This window comes from Tachysurus fulvidraco, chromosome 4 (assembly GCF_022655615.1).
Source record: "Tachysurus fulvidraco isolate hzauxx_2018 chromosome 4, HZAU_PFXX_2.0, whole genome shotgun sequence".
NCBI classification, from domain to species: Eukaryota; Metazoa; Chordata; class Actinopteri; order Siluriformes; family Bagridae; genus Tachysurus; species Tachysurus fulvidraco.
This window is the reverse complement of record NC_062521.1, coordinates 9,204,014-9,223,894: the sequence shown is the minus strand read 5'-3', so window position 1 is coordinate 9,223,894 and position 19,881 is coordinate 9,204,014. Positions and strand designations below refer to the sequence as shown.

The 19,881-nt window shown below is 37.5% G+C and overlaps 2 protein-coding genes across 2 annotated transcripts; one reads left to right on the top strand and one right to left on the bottom strand.

Moving 5' to 3' along the window:
- Window positions 1–45: 45 nt before the first annotated feature.
- Window positions 46–2,583, top strand: si:zfos-1056e6.1 (uncharacterized protein LOC107988029 homolog). The gene is made up of 9 exons (XM_047812244.1): window positions 46–614; window positions 1,092–1,159; window positions 1,259–1,306; window positions 1,448–1,512; window positions 1,718–1,755; window positions 1,865–1,944; window positions 2,057–2,119; window positions 2,220–2,270; window positions 2,394–2,583. Exons 1-9 carry the CDS (start codon window positions 536–538, stop codon window positions 2,445–2,447), a joined length of 546 nt encoding a protein of 181 aa, XP_047668200.1. The 5' UTR covers window positions 46–535; the 3' UTR covers window positions 2,448–2,583.
- A 1,898-nt stretch (window positions 2,584–4,481) lies between these two features.
- On the bottom strand, window positions 4,482–10,659 carry ppm1g (protein phosphatase, Mg2+/Mn2+ dependent, 1G). Its single transcript, XM_027150313.2, has 11 exons — window positions 10,643–10,659; window positions 9,775–9,933; window positions 9,500–9,569; window positions 9,296–9,381; window positions 8,535–8,664; window positions 7,988–8,445; window positions 7,759–7,887; window positions 6,165–6,399; window positions 5,958–6,087; window positions 5,406–5,502; window positions 4,482–5,053 (listed from the first exon to the last, which is right to left on the bottom strand). The coding sequence occupies exons 2-11, from the start codon at window positions 9,883–9,885 to the stop codon at window positions 4,865–4,867; spliced, it is 1,635 nt and encodes a 544-aa protein (XP_027006114.2). The 5' UTR covers window positions 9,886–9,933; window positions 10,643–10,659; the 3' UTR covers window positions 4,482–4,864.
- Between the last annotated feature and the right edge of the window lie 9,222 nt (window positions 10,660–19,881).

Below are 19,881 nucleotides of genomic sequence, written 5' to 3'. Positions count from 1 at the left end.
TGTGTGTGGGGAAAGGAGTGTGAAGTCAGCAGCAACAATGTATTCGGTCGTTTACAAGCTTACAGGCTTTCTAAAAATATACGACATATATCGTGACATTATGAGCTTACACTCATAATTATTGTCATCTATTTTTGTTTTTATTTATATTTTTTGTTTGCTTTTTGTTTAATCTTACTATCTATCTACCTTTTTTAAAGCATATTGTACTTTCTTTCTTTTAATTTTTTTTAAATGCATTTAAAATGTCAATGTTAAGTCAATGTCCAAAGAGAGCAGCATGTTGCCAAAGCCATCAGTTTAACTTGTTTTCTGCATTTCTATATTTTCTGAGAGTTTGTAAATGAGTTCTTTAAGCTTCTGTCCATTTTTCCAAACTTCTACAGCTAAGTCTCTTTCTGTATTCACTACAAGATTTTTCATACGCATTGATTGTTTTATTTTGTGAGATGAAGTACTTCCTCTCAGCAGACCCTGTTCTCTCTGCAGGTTGCTGGATTCACACTGTTCCAGTCACTGACATCAGGCTGCAGAGATGGAGAGTGGTCCAGTCGCTCATGCGGAAAATGCACATGTGGCAGTATGGTTTGCGTTGAAGAGGCTGGACCTAAATGGTTTGTAATGCTTTACAGTAAATCTGCTATTTATTTAATCTATTGTTATTATTATTATTTTTTTTAAACATTTATCTCTATTTGATTCATAACAGAGGATGCTTGTGCCCGAGCATCTTGGTTGCCATAGCAACCCCAGTCTATGCATGGAACATAAGTTCAAAATCTATCTTTTGTTTAAGTCCCAGTTCAGTAACGAATCAATAAGCTGTTGAACTATAAAATATATATTTTTGTCTCGATATTGGACAATAGCAGTGTCTGAAAGCTCTCAAAGAGCACTCGAATGTTAACAGGTGCAGCTGACAAAGAGGCAACAGTACAAGTGAGCTGTTAAACCTGTTAGTTAATATTTAATTGTTGTTTAGTTGTTGTTTTTTTATTTAATGAAATTGAATTAATGCTATGCATGAATCAGTTTAATTAAGATATATTATGAGTTTTCAGAAACTTGACTGATGGCTGGTTGATTTGTAGATCACAGAGTTATAGCGCTGAAAGAAGTTCACATTCCAAGAGGGACAAAAATTACAACAGTGAGGCAGGTATGCTTCAGGTTCTTCTTCTTCTTCTTCTTCTTCTTCTTCTTCTTCTTCTTCTTCTTCTTCTTCTTCTTCGTAATCCATTTTCCCATTCCTTCACAGATTGTAGCTCGTTCTTTCAGACTGGACATTGCTCAGGTCACCTTCAAGGTATTTGTAGACATGTGTCTGATGAGTACTGGTTAATAAAAACAGGTTAAAAAAAACATCATATTTTTTTTGTGCATTGTATTAGGTCACATAACTGAATTGTGTAAGAAATTCTGCTGAATGAATAAAATCTCCTCACAGATACGAAACAGTCAAGGCTTTTTAATCCCTTTGAATGGCCTCATACCAGTGAACACCAAACAAATGTAAGTCCTTGCATTTTTTTATTATTATTTGCACTGTATTCATTGGATTTAAACATTATAGTCTTAAAGAATTAAAGAATAAACATATTCTTTATAAAGAAATAAAGTATATAGAATCATTTCTCTCTTTGAGGTAAACAAACAGTGCAAGATAAAGGAAATGGTTCTATTCATCATTTTTATTTATGAAGATTTTGTCTCTTAGGCCTTATGTCTTGGAAGTGGCCAGATATTTTCAGCATGGTATGATTTCTCATAAAGGTTTTGCTGCATGTAGTTATGATATGTTCAATCCTACATATTTATATATTTTTTTGTATACCCTGTTTTGTTTCTCTCTATATAAATAAAGTTAATGCAAAACCCAGAAATATTGCTATGACAGTGATAAACAGCAGCTTGAAGTCGAGACTACAGAGTGTTGTGAGACGGGTAAGACTTCTGATGTCAAATTTTCTTATATAATAATGTAAAAATGATATCAACATATGGTGCAGTACAGATATTTTCCATCCTGATTATATCAAGATTGCTTTCATTTTAGATTGAAAGGCTGGAAGAACTCCTTCCTCAAATCAAGCAAAAGCAGAATGAGAAGATGGACAAGGTAAAAGAGAAATATAAAGCAGCTCAACACTGGATATGTCCGAATTAACCTACTTTTCAGTAACAGATATTTTTAATCCTAGTCTTACGTTTCTTTGCAGGATATAGAACTACTGAACCAGAAAATGATATTCCTGCACAAAAGAATGCAGGTGATGAGAGGTTTCCTGTTCCAAAATAACATTATTTTAGCAGTTCATGTTTGATTAAACACGTCTTTGCCAGAACACACTTACATGCTTACGTATATCTTATATGCTAACATGTTTCAACAGATGGCAGAGTCCTACTGCTGGGAGGGGATGTTTAAGCGAGCGCCACTGTGGTGATCATTTTATTCTCTACTCCACTCCATCCTCCTCTGTAAAGAGCAGGGAATCTAAACATTTACACTATGTGCTCAACTCAACTCAACTCAAATATATGTGTTCAAATATTAAAGCCTAACATACTCTTACAAAAGCATTGTACCACTGGCCATTTATCAGTTCTGTACATAGTTATTCATTGTTATTGCATATAGTACACCCTCTCGACACTTTCATAAATAAGTCATTAAGGCTGACAAAATGAAGGAATAAGGATTTTCTTTCACCTGTAGTGAAAATAGATTACTGTTTAAGGCTTTCCTACACTAGACACTTCTTAGGCACTTTTCCTATTTATTAAGACAGATACTAATATTAAAGTAATAAAAACAAAACAGTATCTTAGTGAGGTGGTGGGCCACGCTTAGATTTACACCAAACCACTGAGTCAAAATTTCCTTAGAAGAGACAGTTCCTACGAATATAAGAATTCTTATTATAGGCCTAATCACTTTATATGGATTTGTAGTGACCCTTCCAGCAAAGGGTCAAATGTGGACCAATGTCAGCAAAATGATCAGAATCAGAATCAGAATCAGAATCAGGTTTATTGGCCAAGTGAGTTGACACACACAAGGAATTCGGTTCCAGCTGTTTGTGACTCAAAAATACAGAAATAAATAACACTATACTATACAAGATAATACAGACGATGTGAGACGGAGTATTAAATATGAATATAGAATATATGACTGATCAGTTATGTACATAAAGTGTGAGAAGTGCATAATAGTGCAAATAACAATATTGTGCAATATTATACCTTTTGTGCAATATGCAACAGCAGTAGTGTGTGTAACATATACTGATGTGATGACTGATAGGTTTTATAATGCAGTACTTATAGATACATATAATCTGGCAGTTTTAGTGAACAAAGTTCTGTATAGCGCCTGCCAGGACGGAGGAGCTGAAAGAGGTTGTGTCCAGGGTGTGAAGGGACAATACTGATTTTTTTCTGCCCGGTTTCTGGTTCTTTTACCAGTCCTGGGAGGTGGGCAGGGGGCACCAACTATATTTTCTGTTGTTTTAACTGTGCATTTCCCAAGACCTGAAATGGGAGAGCAACATAAACTGCCACAGGAGCTATTGATGCTGATGGTGATGGATATGCACAGGACAGATTCAATGACTGCAGTGTAGAACAGCATCAACAGCTCCTGTGGCAATTTATGTGCCCAGAAACTTGAAAGTCTCCACAGATGACACAGGGCTGTTGGATATTGTGAGGGGGAGTAGTGTTGAGGGGTCTTTCATAAAGTCCACGGTCATCTCCACCGTTTTGAGGGTGATTAGCTCTAGACTGTTCTGACTGCACCATAGCAACAGCCGCTCACCTCCTGCTGATAATCTTCAACACAAGCCACAAATTTTGAACCTTGTTTATAGATTGTAATAGTTGAACTGAAGCAGGCTTTCTAAAGAAGGAATTTTGTATTATGTACACAGACACACAACCCAGTCAGTCATTGATTTTTCTCAGTGTCTCCCACACTACATCTGCCCAGTCTTTCTCATAGAGTAAAGAAATGCATGTGACTAGTTTGCCTCCACTTGTTTATTGTTTCAGGAAATTTTCATCCTAAGCAATGTTTACTGTTGACTCAGAATTCCCAAAGATGCTTAAAAAGTACCAAAATATATTTTCCAAAATACCTTGTATAGAAACCTTATTTGAGCTGCATGACTGAGACAGAGGACATACGCACAGGTGACTAGCTCTCACTGAGGGCTCCAACCTTACAGCCGCACTACTAAACCTCTGCAGACATCAAGTCACTCTTGTTCATCATGAAGGTTGCACATCTGCTCAGCAACAAAAACACTTAATACAGTTGGAGCCTCAAGAAGTAAAATACAGTTTGACACATACTGAAAACAAAGGAATGATAGTAACGTTTCAAATCTAGATTTGTGATCTCCTTCATCAGGGAAATTAAATGGCTTGAATATCTGCTTGTTTATACCTCAAAAAAATTAAAACAATTGCATCAATCACAATTTACAAAAAAATGTATTTGAATACAATTACATGGGTGTTCAGAGCATCACAAATACAATGAAAGAAAATGATGACAAGTTCCTGGAAAAAATTATATACAAGGATATGAGCACATAAAAGTTCACAAATTTGATGTGAGTGCCGTCCATTGAAACAGCTGCTCTCATTCATGTGGTCAGGTTGCTGAGGGCCTCTAAACAAATTCATTCCAAAACATTGGGAAACAGATGGCTGGTGTACAGTTCAAATTTCTTGCACCTTCAAATTATCTCAAATTAAAACATTTTCCTGGGATGTCATTCATAAAAAAAAAGTCTAGTAGAGTTGTGTCTCTGTTTAGATTCAGAAGAGTGTAGAGAGACCACTGATGGGAGCTCTATTCCGTTTTGGATTTTTTGTTGGCATTGCCATTCTCCTCAGACACCTGTTCCTCGGGCTTGCGTTTCTTTGTGTTCTCGTCCGCATTGGTACCACTGAAGGGTCTGAACTTGACAATCATACAAGTCATGTTGTCACAGCCTGTGCCATCGCCAGATGTGTCTGGTGCCAAGCAGTGGTCAAGCAGCTGGAATACCAACAAAGTTCCATCAGTCATCAGTTAATGTTTAATATCAGACACTTGCAGTGGGAAAAAAAATTCTACTGTTTCAATCTAGTATGACTGACTGGACACACAGTTTCCTGGTTCTAATGATGACTTAAAAAAACAAACAAAACAAAAAAATAATTTTTTTCCTTAAGTACAAATGCTGACTATTTATAAATAACATTAAACAGGATAGAGCTGCGTTTTTTTTTGCTAACTTAAACAACATTTTTCATCCAATATAAACTGACCAGCAGAGAATTTTACTAAATATATGCATATACTTTACTATTTTGAGAATAATCTCTACAATAAAGCAAATCATGCCCACCTCTTCAATAACAGCAGACAGTGGCTTGGTCTCGCTTCCTTCTGCTTTCAATCTCTCGTTTACAAACTCCACCACCTCCTGGCTACTCATTACGTTCCTGTAACCAAGAGGTATATTATTAGACCAAACACCCATGTTAGTTCTTTTACAGAGGATTTAACATGCTTGCATTATGGCCCATTAACTTGACGTCACTGCCAGGACATTCACCGTGTATGCAGACCTTAAGTTCTGACCTTGAAATTAACTCTGTGTCTGTTAATAGTAAAAAGGCTTATGCTTTAATAAGGGACAGACTGAAATGGAAGCACTAGTAAAAGGTATCGTGGCAGTTTAGTCAGGTTGCAATAATAGTAGACATTCAATAAAATTCCAGAATCATGAAAAGCTTAAACTTGGCTGCTGGAACTCATTTCTAAGAAAGGATCACTTATGTACCATCACTTACACCCATGAAAACCCAATAGCTAAAATATTTCAACAAAGGAAAGAAAACCTTCATGCAGAATGTGAACATTTAAAGGGCTTGGGAGTTTTTTTTGTCATCCTCACCAGATTCCATCACAAGCAACCACCATGAATTCATGCTCTTCATTGAGAGTCAGTACTTTGACATCTGGTAAAGCAGAAATCATCTGTTCCTCAGGTGGGAGGTTCTTATTCCTCTTGTAAAAGTGGTCCCCTAAACCCAAGAAAACAATCAAAGTCAAATCCTTTCATCCCATACAGAAAGAGAGAATCAGTACAGTGTGTACACACCAATGGCCCTGGAAAGGTTAAGTCCTCCGTTTACACGGCCATCCATGGTCACTTTGCCTCCTGCATTCTTTATTCTGGCTAGCTCCAGTTCATCTTCTGGCTTGTGATCGTAGGACATGTCCACTGCTTTGCCCCTCTCCGAGACAACACAGCGTGAGTCTCCAGCATTGGCTACAATTAGCTGTTTACCACGAATCAGAGCCACTACAGCTGTAGTCCCGCTGTCTGAGCCAGGCTGAAAAACGAACAAAAGAAAAATTTAAAACTTAATGAGCCTGCCTATATACTCTGTCGCTAACATACTAATAAAACTACTATTACTACTACTAGTAAAAGTAGAAGTAGTGACTACACTCTTTTACTCAAGATAAAGTAAAGAAGTATGGGCTCTGACATGTACGTAAGTAAAAAGTCGCTGTTACTACTACCTGTTTAGTGTCATGCTGGTAACTGGACGTCATGTTTTATATATATATATATATATATATATATGTGTAATATATATATATATATATATATATATATATATTACACACTGCTAGTGTGTATGTATATGTATATATAATTTTGGAGTGTGCTGATGGATATTTGTGTTCATCAGCCACAAGGTTGTTACGAAAGACAGGCAGTGATGTAGGCGAGGTAGGGTGGAGTCAGTGTTCACATTCATCCCAAAGGTGTTCAGTAGGGATGAGATCAGAAACCACATATAGCAGGAAAGGTCAGGTGACCCAATACTTTTGGAAATATAATGTATAACAAGTGTATCACCAAGGCCATATCCCAAACTGTAGGGAGATTCCAGCTCTGTCCTTGAAAACAACTCAAAATTATTGTGATGTTTTACAAATGACAAAATTAATGTTAATTAAATTAAGCACTTCGTGTGTTTTGGGTTGACACCAGGGGCGGTTCTAGGATTTCATCTTTAGGGGGTTTAGCCCTCAGTGAGAATTTAAAACAAGAAGAGTTTTATATTATATATTATATGACAACTCTGGTAATAAGAATAGTGACATTTCACTGCTTTTGGTTGTCGTCTTTGCTGATAGCCAGTAAATAATACAGTACACCAGTCACATGGTGAAAAAGCCGCACAATGATAGGGTGATAGGCTGGAGACAGCGCTCAGTGAGAAGAAATAATACTAAAAGTTAAAGAAAATGTAAGAAGTAAAAAGTACAGATATTTGTGTAAAAATGTAATGAGTAAAAGTAAAAGTTGCCGAAAAATAAATAGTGGAGTAAAGTACTGATACCAGAAAAATTTACTTAAGTATTTTTACTCCGTTACTCCCCACCTCTGGTATCTAGTACTACTAACACTAGTTTGCTAGCAACATCTAACCTCCTGCATTAGTATAGTGCCATATTAGCATTGCTCTTTCCCTGATAATAATGGAATTCTCTTAATGGGAATGACATCTGTGCTGGTTGACAAATGAATTACAGATAACTTGCTGCAGACACACATGCAAACAGCTTCACTCAAAGAAAACCACACACACTGTTTTCCATTAACCCCCAAATGCTTTGATTAGCAGTTGGGTTTAACCAGTTTTAAATACAACAGCACTTCCTTCTGTTACACTTGCCTCTTCTTTCCCATCCATCCCTGGCAAACACATTTCTTCTTCTTCTTCATCAGTGTCTTCTTCCTCCTCCTCCTCTGTGTCATCCTCTTCATTTTCACTGCTGTCCCCACCGTCCTGCTCACTGCCATCCTAGCAGACCAGAAACACAAGACAAAAGTTTGATTCCAGCAAAATTATAGATCACACATCAAAAACACTTATTACACTTTTCAAACACACTCCTCCTCACCTCTTCATCACTGCCCTCTTCTTCATCTTCCCCTTCTTCTGACTCGTCACTGTCCTCGAAGAACTTTGATTTGGCACTTCCTGGTGTGGGTGCTGCAGAGGAGGAACAGGAAGGACCTGCGTCCGCTGTGGCTCCGGCTTTCTCCCCGTCAGAGGAACCTTCGACTGCAGAGCTCCCTCCACATGAGGCTGTCGCTCTCCTGCATGCCCTCATTTTGGAGTCTCCAGCCGTCTCTTCCAGCTTCGCTTTTCCATTGCTGTCAGTTTCAGATGCCCCACATTCTGTCTCACCGTTGATCCCTTTATTATCAGCGTGGACATCTCGGTTTTCCAACTCTTTGGTGGTATCCTGTCCAAGCTTTTTGACCGATTTATTCAGGTTCTGCCCATAGCGGACAAGCAGCTCCTCAATTGTCATTGTGGCCTCTTCATGCAGAAGAGCTGTTTCCTCATTGTCCACTAAGGGGAGACAATACAAATCACAAACAGTTATTGGTTTAGCTTTAGTGTTGCGTTCACTAAGGTGATTTCTAAAACATTATTCTCACCATCATCCTCATCCGCTACTTTTTCTGGTGCTGCCTCCTCTTGTGGACGGCCAGCTATCTGAACAAGCTCTTTGATAACCTCTTCTGTGGTGATTTGGCTGTCAATAGCCAGGAAAGCGTCTTCCAGAGCCTGCAAACATGCGATCCATGAATACAGAAATCAGACAAGCAGTTTAAGGCTGGACATTACTTTTTGATTGTCTCTAAAATGTGGTTATCCAGTTCTTTCTCTCAGCACTTTCACATCAGACAATTATAAATCTGCGTACAGAACTCTCTCTCTCCTAATCGAGTAGTGAAGTCTAATTGTGTAATGCTACCAGGGCTGTAAAAGGAAGCGCTCTCTGTGGTTGTGGGTCAGTGATGCTCTTTTTGATCTTAAGAAACCTGAAGTCTGCAGAAACGGTTGTGACTGCACCCAAACAAAGCATTTTGATAAAGTTGCCCAAATACACTGTCCCATGGAAAATAAGCTAGTTTCAAAAGAAGTGGAATTGTCCAACACATCAAAATAACTGAATGCTACGAGAGCCCATAGTACACTGACCGATAACCAGGGTGCATGAAATAATTTTATAAATTAAAATTGAGATTCAAACCACTATAATGGCCAAGCAACTAGATTTTTGTGCCTAGAAACCCGAAACCTCTGTTAAAATACACACGATGACAGAGTTTTGGGGTTCAAAAGACCATCATAGGTGGCACAGAATTCCCAGGTATATCAGTGTTTGCATACCTATGCCTTCACTTCTTCTTACCTTTTGCAGTTTACCATCTTTATATGCTTTCTGCTGCTTTATGATGTCTGGTAAATACTTGGAGCAGTACAAAGCAACTTCTTCACCTAGAAGTAAAAATAAAAATAAAAATAAAAATCACACTCACAACCTCAATAGACGCTTCTCTGTGTTTACATATAGGAAAAAGCTCAGTCGATGTGTCTACAGTGTCGTGTTTATTACCTCCGTGTCCATCATAAACAGCGAACATGGCCGTCTCTTCATCCAGCTCTGGGATACAATTGTGAGCGTCCTGAAAACAAAACAAAGGAAAATAAAGCTGTGTTCAGGTAAAGGCCAAAGACCAGCGCTATGAGCCCCGACTTAAGGAACTGAGCTAAAACCAAGCCAACACAAAACTACAAGACTAAAAGCGACCAAACTTTCCACACTAAAGCACACGACGGATCGCTTTCACTTCGTGAGCTAAGAAGGAGAAGCTAAAGCCACATGAATACCTCCATTGAAACACGCCATCCCTGCATGGCCGCCAGCCCGTAGCGCAGGTTCTGGTTCCCCCCGTTAGCTGTGTTCTTCTCCGTATTGGGTTTCGACAGATACGCGCCCATGTTGTCCTGTAACCTTCACCTGAGCTTAAAAAACCTATGAAGAAAAACCTTTAGTGGGAAAAAAAAAGAAAGAGGAGAGTTTTGTTGTTTATGCGTGTAAACCGGATACTACACACATCTCCCTCTGATCTCTGCTGCTAGCTAATCTGACTACAGCAGCGCGCGCTATTGAGCTACCCGGTGCTTTTAGCCGGCTAGCTAACCGAATGCTAACACAAGAGATGCTGCGGGACTTTTTTATTAACGTGCTCTGACTCGTAAACAGACAGAAAATGATCCCTCTGCCAACCGAACACCACTCAAACCGCGCTTCAGTTCAAACGCAGATGCAAATGAGCTCTCTGGTTAAAAAAAAAAAATCCACAAGTAATCTAACACGTGTGAGCTACAACATAATCAACAGCCCATCACATCCATTTTAGAGAGGGCTGACTGAGAGTCTACCCGGAAGCGGAAGCACAAAGTTCTGCACGTTTGCCAATTTGTTTACTATCTTTACTAAACAGTTTCCTAGATCAGAATTCACTGTGTCGGAAATTGTAGAATGTTGAAATGACTGTAAAATGTTATATATATATATATATATATATATATATATATATATATATATATATAAATAAAGAAAAGAAACGCAACGAGCCGTTTTTACAGTGTTTACAGTTTTCAGCATACTATAACGCAACGAAGTTTTCTTCCCTTACATGACGTGTTTATATGGCCCAGTATTCGCGTGTTTATTTAAACAAACAGAACATACTCTTAGTGCTCAGTATAAACACGTGAACTGAGACACAGCGATAGGCTCAAAGGTGACGTTCGTGAAAACACTGGCTGCGTTACATTTGCGCAGGAAGTGAGAAGACGTCAGAAAAAAATAAAATAAAATAAACAAACAAACAAACAAACAAAAAACGCGTCCCTGTATAAAAACATAGCAACTTACAGGAACTTTACTGCACAAAAAAGAGGCCGAAACAATCCATTGCACAATTTTAAACAGATTATTTCCACTGAATGTTTATATTTTGTGAACATACTGAAACTACTGAATTTTAGTATATTTCATTATTATTATTTTGTTTATTGTATGTATTCAGATTATTTATGGCTTGATATTTATGACTGTAATAAGGAATCTTTTATATACACAAAGCAAAGTGTTTGAAGTGTCTAGTCTCTTTATTATTTACATGTCTGCCATTTAGCAGACACCCTTACATTACATTATTATTATTAGAGGTGAGGGAACAGCTTCTAACATCAAAACTCAGAGCAAATCTTTTCGAAGAACAAGTTCTAGATACTTAAAAAGTAAATGAAAACAAACCTGGTCTTGTTGCTTATGGTAGATTGACACTATGCTGTGTTACATGAATTTCTTTTTTTTATTATTGTATTTGCTTAGACAGTGTTAAACTTGGCTATAGTTATGAAAAGATTAATCAGAATCAGTTTTACGGAAAGTAAGAGTGTGGGTAACAAAATAGATGTGAAACTGCTTCTCTATCAGCATGACATAGTGAACAACTGGTTTCAATATCGTTTTCATATAATTGAAATGCCTATGAGTTAGGCTTAAAAGCATAATAACATTCCATAATATCCTTCTGGCTCATAAGGCTTATTATTATTATTATTATTATTATTATTATTATTATTATTATTATTATTGTTGTTGTTGTTGTTGTTGTTGTTGTTGTTGTTGTTGTTGTTACTACAACCCGAATTCAGGAAATGTTTGGGGCGTTTATTTTAATTTAAATAAAATGAAAACTCAAAGACTTTCAAAATCTTATGTTATATTTGTGTTATATTTGTTATCTATGTTATATTGTGAATAAAATATTGGCTCATGTAATTTAAAGTCCTTTAATTTTCATTTAATAAAAAAACAACAACTTCCCAACATTTCTGGAATTTTGCTTGTATTATTATTATTATTATTATTATTATTATTATTATTATTATTATTACTACTACTTTTTTAAGAAAAAAATAAAATAAAATAGCTCTAAATGTTTACTGTTTGTCTGAACCCTGAGTTTTGTCTGTGAACACTGTATTTGTTGTTAAATAGGATAAACCAACATGAAGACCAGATCAGAGGGCTGTCTATAGAAGAAAATCAAACCATTTTGAGAAGTCTCATTCCTACTTTAAAAAATCAATCAGAGCCTGTGCACATGCAGTAAGCCTGGCCAATACAATCATTTAAAATATCCTGAAAAAATAATACACTGGCATAGACACAACCAGACACCAAACAGGTCACCAAGGAAAACAGCAGGAGTTGATGACAGAAAAAATGTAAGAGCGATGAGTAAAAACCCTTCAAAAAAACAGTCAATGAAATCACTAACAACCTCCACAGGGCAGGGATGAAGGCATCACGATACACTATTCAAAAAGACTTCAAGAGCAGAAATATAGAGGCCATACCACAAGATACAAACCACTCATAGGCAGTTAGAATCAGATGGTCAGATTGAAATCCACAAAGAAAAACAGAGATGAAGCAGGAAACTAATCTGGAAATAGGATACCAAATTGATGGAAAGGTTAACATTAGGAGAAAGAAAGGCACTTCAGTAAGGATGAAGTCATTATTTTACACTAATCATTATTTCTGATGTAACTTATGACGGTATTATTTACTTTAATTTACTTTAAGTCTGTTTCTATACTTTTTGCTCACAACACGGTGTGGTCTTCTAAGCTGTTTATCACATCTAGATGTAAATATCAGGAAACAAAATTCCGAACTTCTGATCTATATTCTACATAAAACGTTAATAATAAAATCTAAAGTAAAATAATAATTTCATGAATGTAGTGAAGGGTGGGTTTTTACATTTTTAGCCAGGCTCCTTTTTAGATTTTGAATGTCAAGGAGCCTTTGGGACTCTCAAAGAGCTTGGGCCTTATTGAGGGCCCATAAGTGGCAGTGGGGAGCTACCATTTTGAGAAGACAGGAGATAAATACATTGTCATAAAAGCCTCCCAAGCCTGGCCTGTCTCTAAAGGTGTGCCTCTACTAAATCAACAGTCTCACTGAATGCCCACTGGCCTGGTAATGAAGTCAGAAATGATCATAAGACAAGGACCACAAAGGCTATATGGCTGTTATTGTGGCTTCAAAAATATTCAAATATATACAATACCCGGAGGAAAGCATAGCTGAGCTGGAAGACAAAAACAGTTGAATCAGAGTTAAACATATAAAAATTTAATGCATGGTGTAAGAAGGACAATTTCTTATGAACCTTGTTTTTAATAAAAAATATCAACAAGGGGTTCAGATTTAAGGTCTGGTTTATACTTAGGTTTGTGTTAGGTGAAGACTGATGGTTGCTGGAGAGGTGTTTCAGTTGTGTACACACAAACTCTTTTAAAACATTGTGGCATTTCTTACATTTACAGCATTTAGCAGACACCCTTATCCAGAGTGATTTACATTTTTATTTCAATTTATACAATTGAGGGTTAAGGGCCTTGCTTAGGGGCCCAGCAGTAGCAGCTTAATGGACCTGGGGTTCAAACCCGTGACCTGCCAATCAAGTAGTTCAACACCTTAACAACTGAGCTCCCACATCTCCCACATTTCTTCCATGGGTTTAATCAAACTCAGGTTAATCTTGTTAAATCACAGTGATACTGTTAAAAGTAAATTTGATGTGTTAACAACAAAATGCTGAACAATAACGTGAACACAATATTTCCCTCTTTGCATCCCGCCTTCTATAAATGCGCTTGTGCTCTGAAACTGCTTTGTGAATATGTCGGCCATTAAAAGCCTAAAAACAGGTTGTTACTAAAACAGGTGGAAAATGCATTAAAATTCTTTAAACAAAATTCCCCTAACGCAGAATGGCAAGTATAAATTAACTTCAGTGATTTTTTTGTCTCTGTTTTCATGTTTGCTGTACACACAGTGAAATTGCTGACGTTATTGTATATTGGATTTATTTCTGGAAAATTACAACCAGAATAAAAATACACTATATTGCCAAAATGTTTGTGGACACATGACCACGAAACACACGTGCTTATTGAACATCTCTTTCCATATTTGGTCTCCCTTTTTTCATTTTATCCTCCACTCTTCTGGGAAAACTATCCACTAGATTTTGTATCAGGGCTGTGGGGATTTTCTCATTCACCCACAAGAGCATTTACTGAGGTTACACTCTAATGTCGGGTGATGAGGCATGGCAAGAAAACAGCATTCCAGTTCATCCCAAAGGTGTTCGATGGGGTTGAGGTCAAGGCCCTGAGGAGGTCATCCAATTTCTTCAACATCATCCTTGACGAACCATGTCTCCATTGTCATGTTGGAACATCCAATGAAGGGCAATTGTAATTCTTCAGCATCTAAAGACATTTAAACAATCATGTGCTTCCCTATTTGTGGCAAATTATTTTATTTGTTCAAGTTTTTTTTTTAATGTAACACTAAAGCATTGTCACACAAGAGCTACTCATACTGCTCAATACAGATGTGTTTAAACACCACGGAAATGAATTTCATTAAGAACTGCAAGGCAAGTCAAGAAGTGTTTATTGTCATTTCATGTAGCTAATGCATTACATAGTATATTGAAACAATGCACTTCTCGGACTTATGTTCTCAATAAATGTGTTTATGGTTCTGCAGTGGATGATCCATGTTCTGTATTTGCAGCTCATCGTCCCCTGTCGGCCACCATGCATTTTTACTACCTCTGTCATTACCTCATATATCCAGCAGCGGGCACTAAACCATAACTCACTCCACGCTTGACTTTGATCTATGTGGCAATCGCCAGGTGGCGCTCAAATACAAGTACCAACAGATTTAGACGTGTATTTTATTGAACAACCAATGGGCAAGAACCCTGAACCAACTTTATTGTTGTAAGTCCATCAGAAATGTTTTGTTTTTTTTAAATCTGACTTACAAATCATTCCATTAGAAACTCGTGTTACTGAAATAGTTTGTGTTTGTTCTGAATGGATATCTGTATTATTGCCTTCAATCTGATGCTTTTAATGAGATATTTATCATACATGAATTTCCTAGACTAAAGCTCTTGTAATGCAGCATAACAATTGTGCAGATTAACTCTATAGTGGCATGAACACACTGGAACAGAATGGACAGCCCTGATTGTAAAACTTCCATCAAGCATCCAGGAAGCACATGGCAGAACAGATCTTCTGAAGTGCAGTGTGATCTTCTGAAAGTCTCTGAGCAGAAATCAACCATCACTGACTTTCCATCAGATCGCCCAGAGAGGGTCATCCCCCAGTGCGGGCAGAAAAATGGGAGTCCCTGCTGTGATTGACGTTTCGAAAGGAGCGCGTCCAGATGGAGAGGTGTGAGAAAGTCTCTCTCAGCAATAGAGCCTAAGGGGGCATTGGGGGAAGCTGCTGAGTCACATGAGTCCCCTTTGTTTGGACTGGAGCAGCTGATATGTACAAACACACACACAGCAAGAGCGTGGGATCACTGTGGCACTCGCCCACCTAAACAAACAATGAGCAAAATGAGCGGTCATGTATGAAATTAAAGATAATGGCACTACTGAACACAAGCGACTCATGAGCAATGCAGTTACCTGAAGAGAAGCACTCTTTCAACCACCTATCACTTTTATGATGATGAATGATACAGGCTGCACAGAAACATAACTTTATTTCCGTTATTTAGGAATCTAAAATAACATCTATAGTATAATGTAGGTAATATTAGTGGCAACTCCCAGAAGCCCTTATGCTGATGGAATAGATGTTTAATTAGGTTTTTTCCAGGCCTTTTTTCTCCAGCGCTGAAATGAAACGTATTTGCTTAATTTAGGGAGGGGGATTATGGGTGGAGGGATGCAGCCTCTTCTCTGTGTCCTACTCTCTCCCCTTTTTTGTACTTGATGTGAACAACTGATGACCCGGGAATGCAAGATCCCCCGGGGATTAAGGCGTGCGTGAGTCTATGGGTATGGGACACTGCCATCTGCCACTGGGCACATTCATATCCTCGGCAGAAGGCTGCATCGTTTGTTGATTTAAATGGAGAACTTAACTTTCCCAGGACAGTATGACCCCTGCAGCACCACCTTTAAAGCAATACTGTCTGTGAAAGAGCAGGCCATGCAGAAGAATGAGGCGTATGTTAAGGCATCCCTATTTCCAAGCCGATGATGGATCTTCCCACTTCACAATATGGCAGTGTGGCTATGGGCGGAGAGACTGCGCTGGGATTCCGGGTGGGGGGTGGGGGGCTGGGGTATTTGGTACAATGCTAATAGTGCTGTGGATAGGGATGATATGTGGTAACCATGGCAGGAGCTGGGCGGTCAGGAGCCATTCTAGCACCATATCAAATCATTACATCCAAATATCATCCAATACAGGAAGGATGCTGAAAGGTTAATTAAGGCATTTCTCACATATGGTTAAACAATCATTAAGCAACAGAGTGTCTTATTGACATGTTAGAAAAGAATAAAGCAAACATACAGACATGAAAAATCACAACAATATTGTTCACATTATGCTTAGTGTTTTTCCCAAAGTCTGAATTATGACAAATATAGACAGCCTGGCATTAATGAGTTCACATGGATCACTATGGGTGCCATTACATAACAATCTGGTCTAATCTCAGATTTATAGCCACAGTCACGACTAAGCTGAGAAGTGATCATTTGGGAAACATTCAGTAAGTTAAACACATTACATTCAATGTTAGTCACATTCACTGAAAATACCTAACTAGTTAAGGTCTGGAATAGGAAGGTTTAAAGTGTAGAGGAAACATTTTCTATGTGAAGATACAATAAATCTTAAAATGGTCAGAGACAGAAATATATTCTAAATATATATAAAAACAAACAGAGAAATGATTAGCTTTGCTTTCATATAACATTGGCAAGTTGGCAATAAAGAATATTACAGTGTGACAGCTATAGACTAAAGATCCCTCTCTACATCTGTTTCTATATCCATTATCAAAGCATAATGTTACCATCTAAACATATTTATCCCATTCAAGTGGGGCGGATTACATTACTTTTCTTCAGACTGTTTAAATGTATTAAATAACTTCAGAGAGCTAATGAGATATTGTGCTTTTTCAAACCTGAGTGAAGTTTGTCTTCAAACATCCTTGTCTTGTTTTTTATAACCCATAAAGCTAAGCTCTAAATAATAATGTTTGTTTGGCAGTAAAGTGTCTGTTACTCCTCAGTCCACAGCTCTGTTCTCGCCCGTGACAAATGAGAATTCCTTTAACTTTGTGAAAACTTTACTAAGAGGTGTGAGACCATTTGGGATGAGGAGAAAGTTTCTGTGAACCAAGATTCCATCACTGGACTGGGAGACAGATTCTGAAGCGTTAGTTTGTTTTTTTCACCTCTAGGTGTTGTTGCCGGTTGTGAAAAGTGACGGGTCAGGTGTTTTTCCTTCAGTCCAAACAGTGGCTCTTTCCCCCATTTGCCACAGAATTCTGCATGCCTTTATCTTTCTTCAAAATCACCATCAAAGACTATTCTGTCATTATTGCATAACACTACTGTTCTTTGACATTGTATTATATACAATACGTATAATAGCAGCATGTCAACATCACAAATATCAAATCTTATATGATTATGAGAAGAGTTGTGTAGCATCTTTAGCATGGAATTCCACCCATTTATTTCCACCCATGATGATGTTGTTTATATGTTTCTGTTTTTCTCGATTATTACTAAACAAAGTAAACAGCAACAATTAGACATTTTACAAATATAAAATGTGCAAAAATAAAAAAAAATCATTTCATTTTTATATAATGACAGACACACAGTGTAGCTGTGTAGTTTTTATTTTATTTTTCTTTTTTTTGTTAAAGCTTTATGAACAGAAAGTATCATATACACCTAGACTTCCATTAAACCTGCAGTTCAGTTCAATTCATTTCCATTTTATTTTAATACCACTTTTAAGAAATCTGTGTGTAGATTTATATCCCTAAAGAGAAATAAAAGGGGTGACTGTTGAAAGGAAAACTCCCTGAGATGACATGAGGAAAAACCCTTCAAGAGAAAAACCGACTCAAGGTGACATTACATTAATTACATATTAGAGTCACATGGTGCATTTAAGGTCCCCAATCTATTCATTATAAAACTATAACAAAAGAAACAGTTAATTACATTAATTAAAAAAAAATATTTCTGTTTAAATGTAACTAACAACATTTTAGAGTAAACAGATTGTATGGATTAGTTTATGCTTTATTTGTGTGTACAAAAGGTTATGAGTTTTAATGCCCTGTGTTCCACCACAGAGGTGAATTTGTCAGATTTCACTCTTTTAAAGCTTAAGTGTGTAAGTGAAGAGCAAATATTTACAAAGGAAAGGTTTAAGAGTGAAAAGGATTAATGTTCTCATAACAGCAACGGAACAGAGTGATTGATATTTGGAACATGAGTTGAACAAACATATATAATTCTGTTTAATCTTGTTGCCTTCAATGCAGTCTTCATTTTCATGAACGTTCAGTTAATTACGTTTGAAGCCTTAGTGGTCCTTGAAGATGTCATGCTGAACAAATATACATGGATCTTTTGAAAACTTCTAGCAATAATGAATGACTAAATGATGAACATGTGTCGTGTGTGTAACAAACTGTTCATTTAAGAACAATGTGAAAGAATAACACAATGAAAAAAGGGTCATTTGGAAAGGTAAATGTTTGAGCAGAAATGTTCAGTATATTCAGTAAACTGCTTTAGAGAAGTTAATCTGCTGTAAATAGAGATGTACTTCATTTAGATACATAAAGAGACAAGCCAGAAAAAAAAAACAAAAAACAATCTTTGTAAGCTACTGAAACTAATGATTGATATTTGTTTTAGCATTTCAGTATAATGAATGTCTTGCCGTTGTGAATAAGCCATTCGGGCAACTCCGGCCTTAGCGTCTCCTCATCTAGACTAACGGGTAGGTGCTAATTCTAATCAAACCTCTGAAGAGTGCTCTTTGATCTACAATAATTGTGTATGAAACACACACAAACACACACACACTCACACACACACACTCACACACAAACTTCCTCTGCTTCAGAGTCACATTTGAATTTTCATCGTAGTTTTCACACTAAACCCCATTAAAGGCACAGGATGTAGCAGAGAAGGGGGTAGATGCACACAGACACACATGGAAAGAAGCATGTGGAGAAGCATTGCCAATGAGGTGTGAGCTTGCAGTTCAGTTCCGGTCTATGATGTCTCATGGTATGTCTCAGCAGTGGGCTGGTTGTTAGGTGTCCTGCCGTCCATCTCCTACATCTCCATCCCTCGTAATTGACACATGGTGACGTCTTCCATTAGCATATGGGGCTCCAAGCTGCAGAGATACGCAAAGGTCTGTGCAAATGCAGAAACACTAATCCAAAAGATTGATTGATCACTATGATTCTTCACCATGACAGGCCCGCATTCTCACACTGAACTCTAAGGAGTGGGGAAGACCTTTACAAGCTCTCACAACATTTCACACAACAAATGCTTGTTGTCTTCTCTGCTATGGCAAATTCACTCGAAGTGAACTTCTTTGTGCTGCGTGTGAGCTGAAAGCCATTCACACTGAGTTCACACTGTGCCTATCCATATATACCACACAAAGCAAACATGAGAGGCAGAACAATGGGATATTTTGGATCACTTTTTCTGTTGCTCTTGTAGATTTCTGCCTATTAGGCAAACTCATTGACTGTAAAAGTAAAAGATTGCACTTGCTGACAAATTTCTTTTAGCTCATTTTGAATGACAAAGCTATTTGCCCTAGGATGTGAACTGCTATCAGGATGAGGCCATGATCTTTTTCATTATCAGGTGGTGCATTGTTGTCTGCTGCACTTGTGCTTAACGCCACCAAAACCCTTTCTATCGAATTGACCCTATTCATGCACTCAACTTGCTGAACTTTTTTTTTTTTTAAATACATGCCAAAAGGCACATGAGCCATGAA

Bases quoted from the DNA above. Each gene is read 5' to 3' on its own strand.
- si:zfos-1056e6.1 (XM_047812244.1), top strand. From the start codon at position 536: ATGGAGAGTGGTCCAGTCGCTCATGCGGAAAATGCACATGTGGCAGTA. The intron at 1,756-1,864 runs GTATGATTTCTC...ATATAAATAAAG, and splicing joins GGCCAGATATTTTCAGCATG to TTAATGCAAAACCCAGAAAT. The intron at 1,945-2,056 runs GTAAGACTTCTG...CTTTCATTTTAG, and splicing joins TACAGAGTGTTGTGAGACGG to ATTGAAAGGCTGGAAGAACT.
- ppm1g (XM_027150313.2), bottom strand. From the start codon at position 9,885: ATGGGCGCGTATCTGTCGAAACCCAATACGGAGAAGAACACAGCTAAC. The intron at 6,400-7,758 runs GCAAGTGTAACA...TTCGTTTTTCAG, and splicing joins GGATGGATGGGAAAGAAGAG to CCTGGCTCAGACAGCGGGAC. The intron at 6,088-6,164 runs GTGTGTACACAC...TCTTGGGTTTAG, and splicing joins TAACCTTTCCAGGGCCATTG to GGGACCACTTTTACAAGAGG.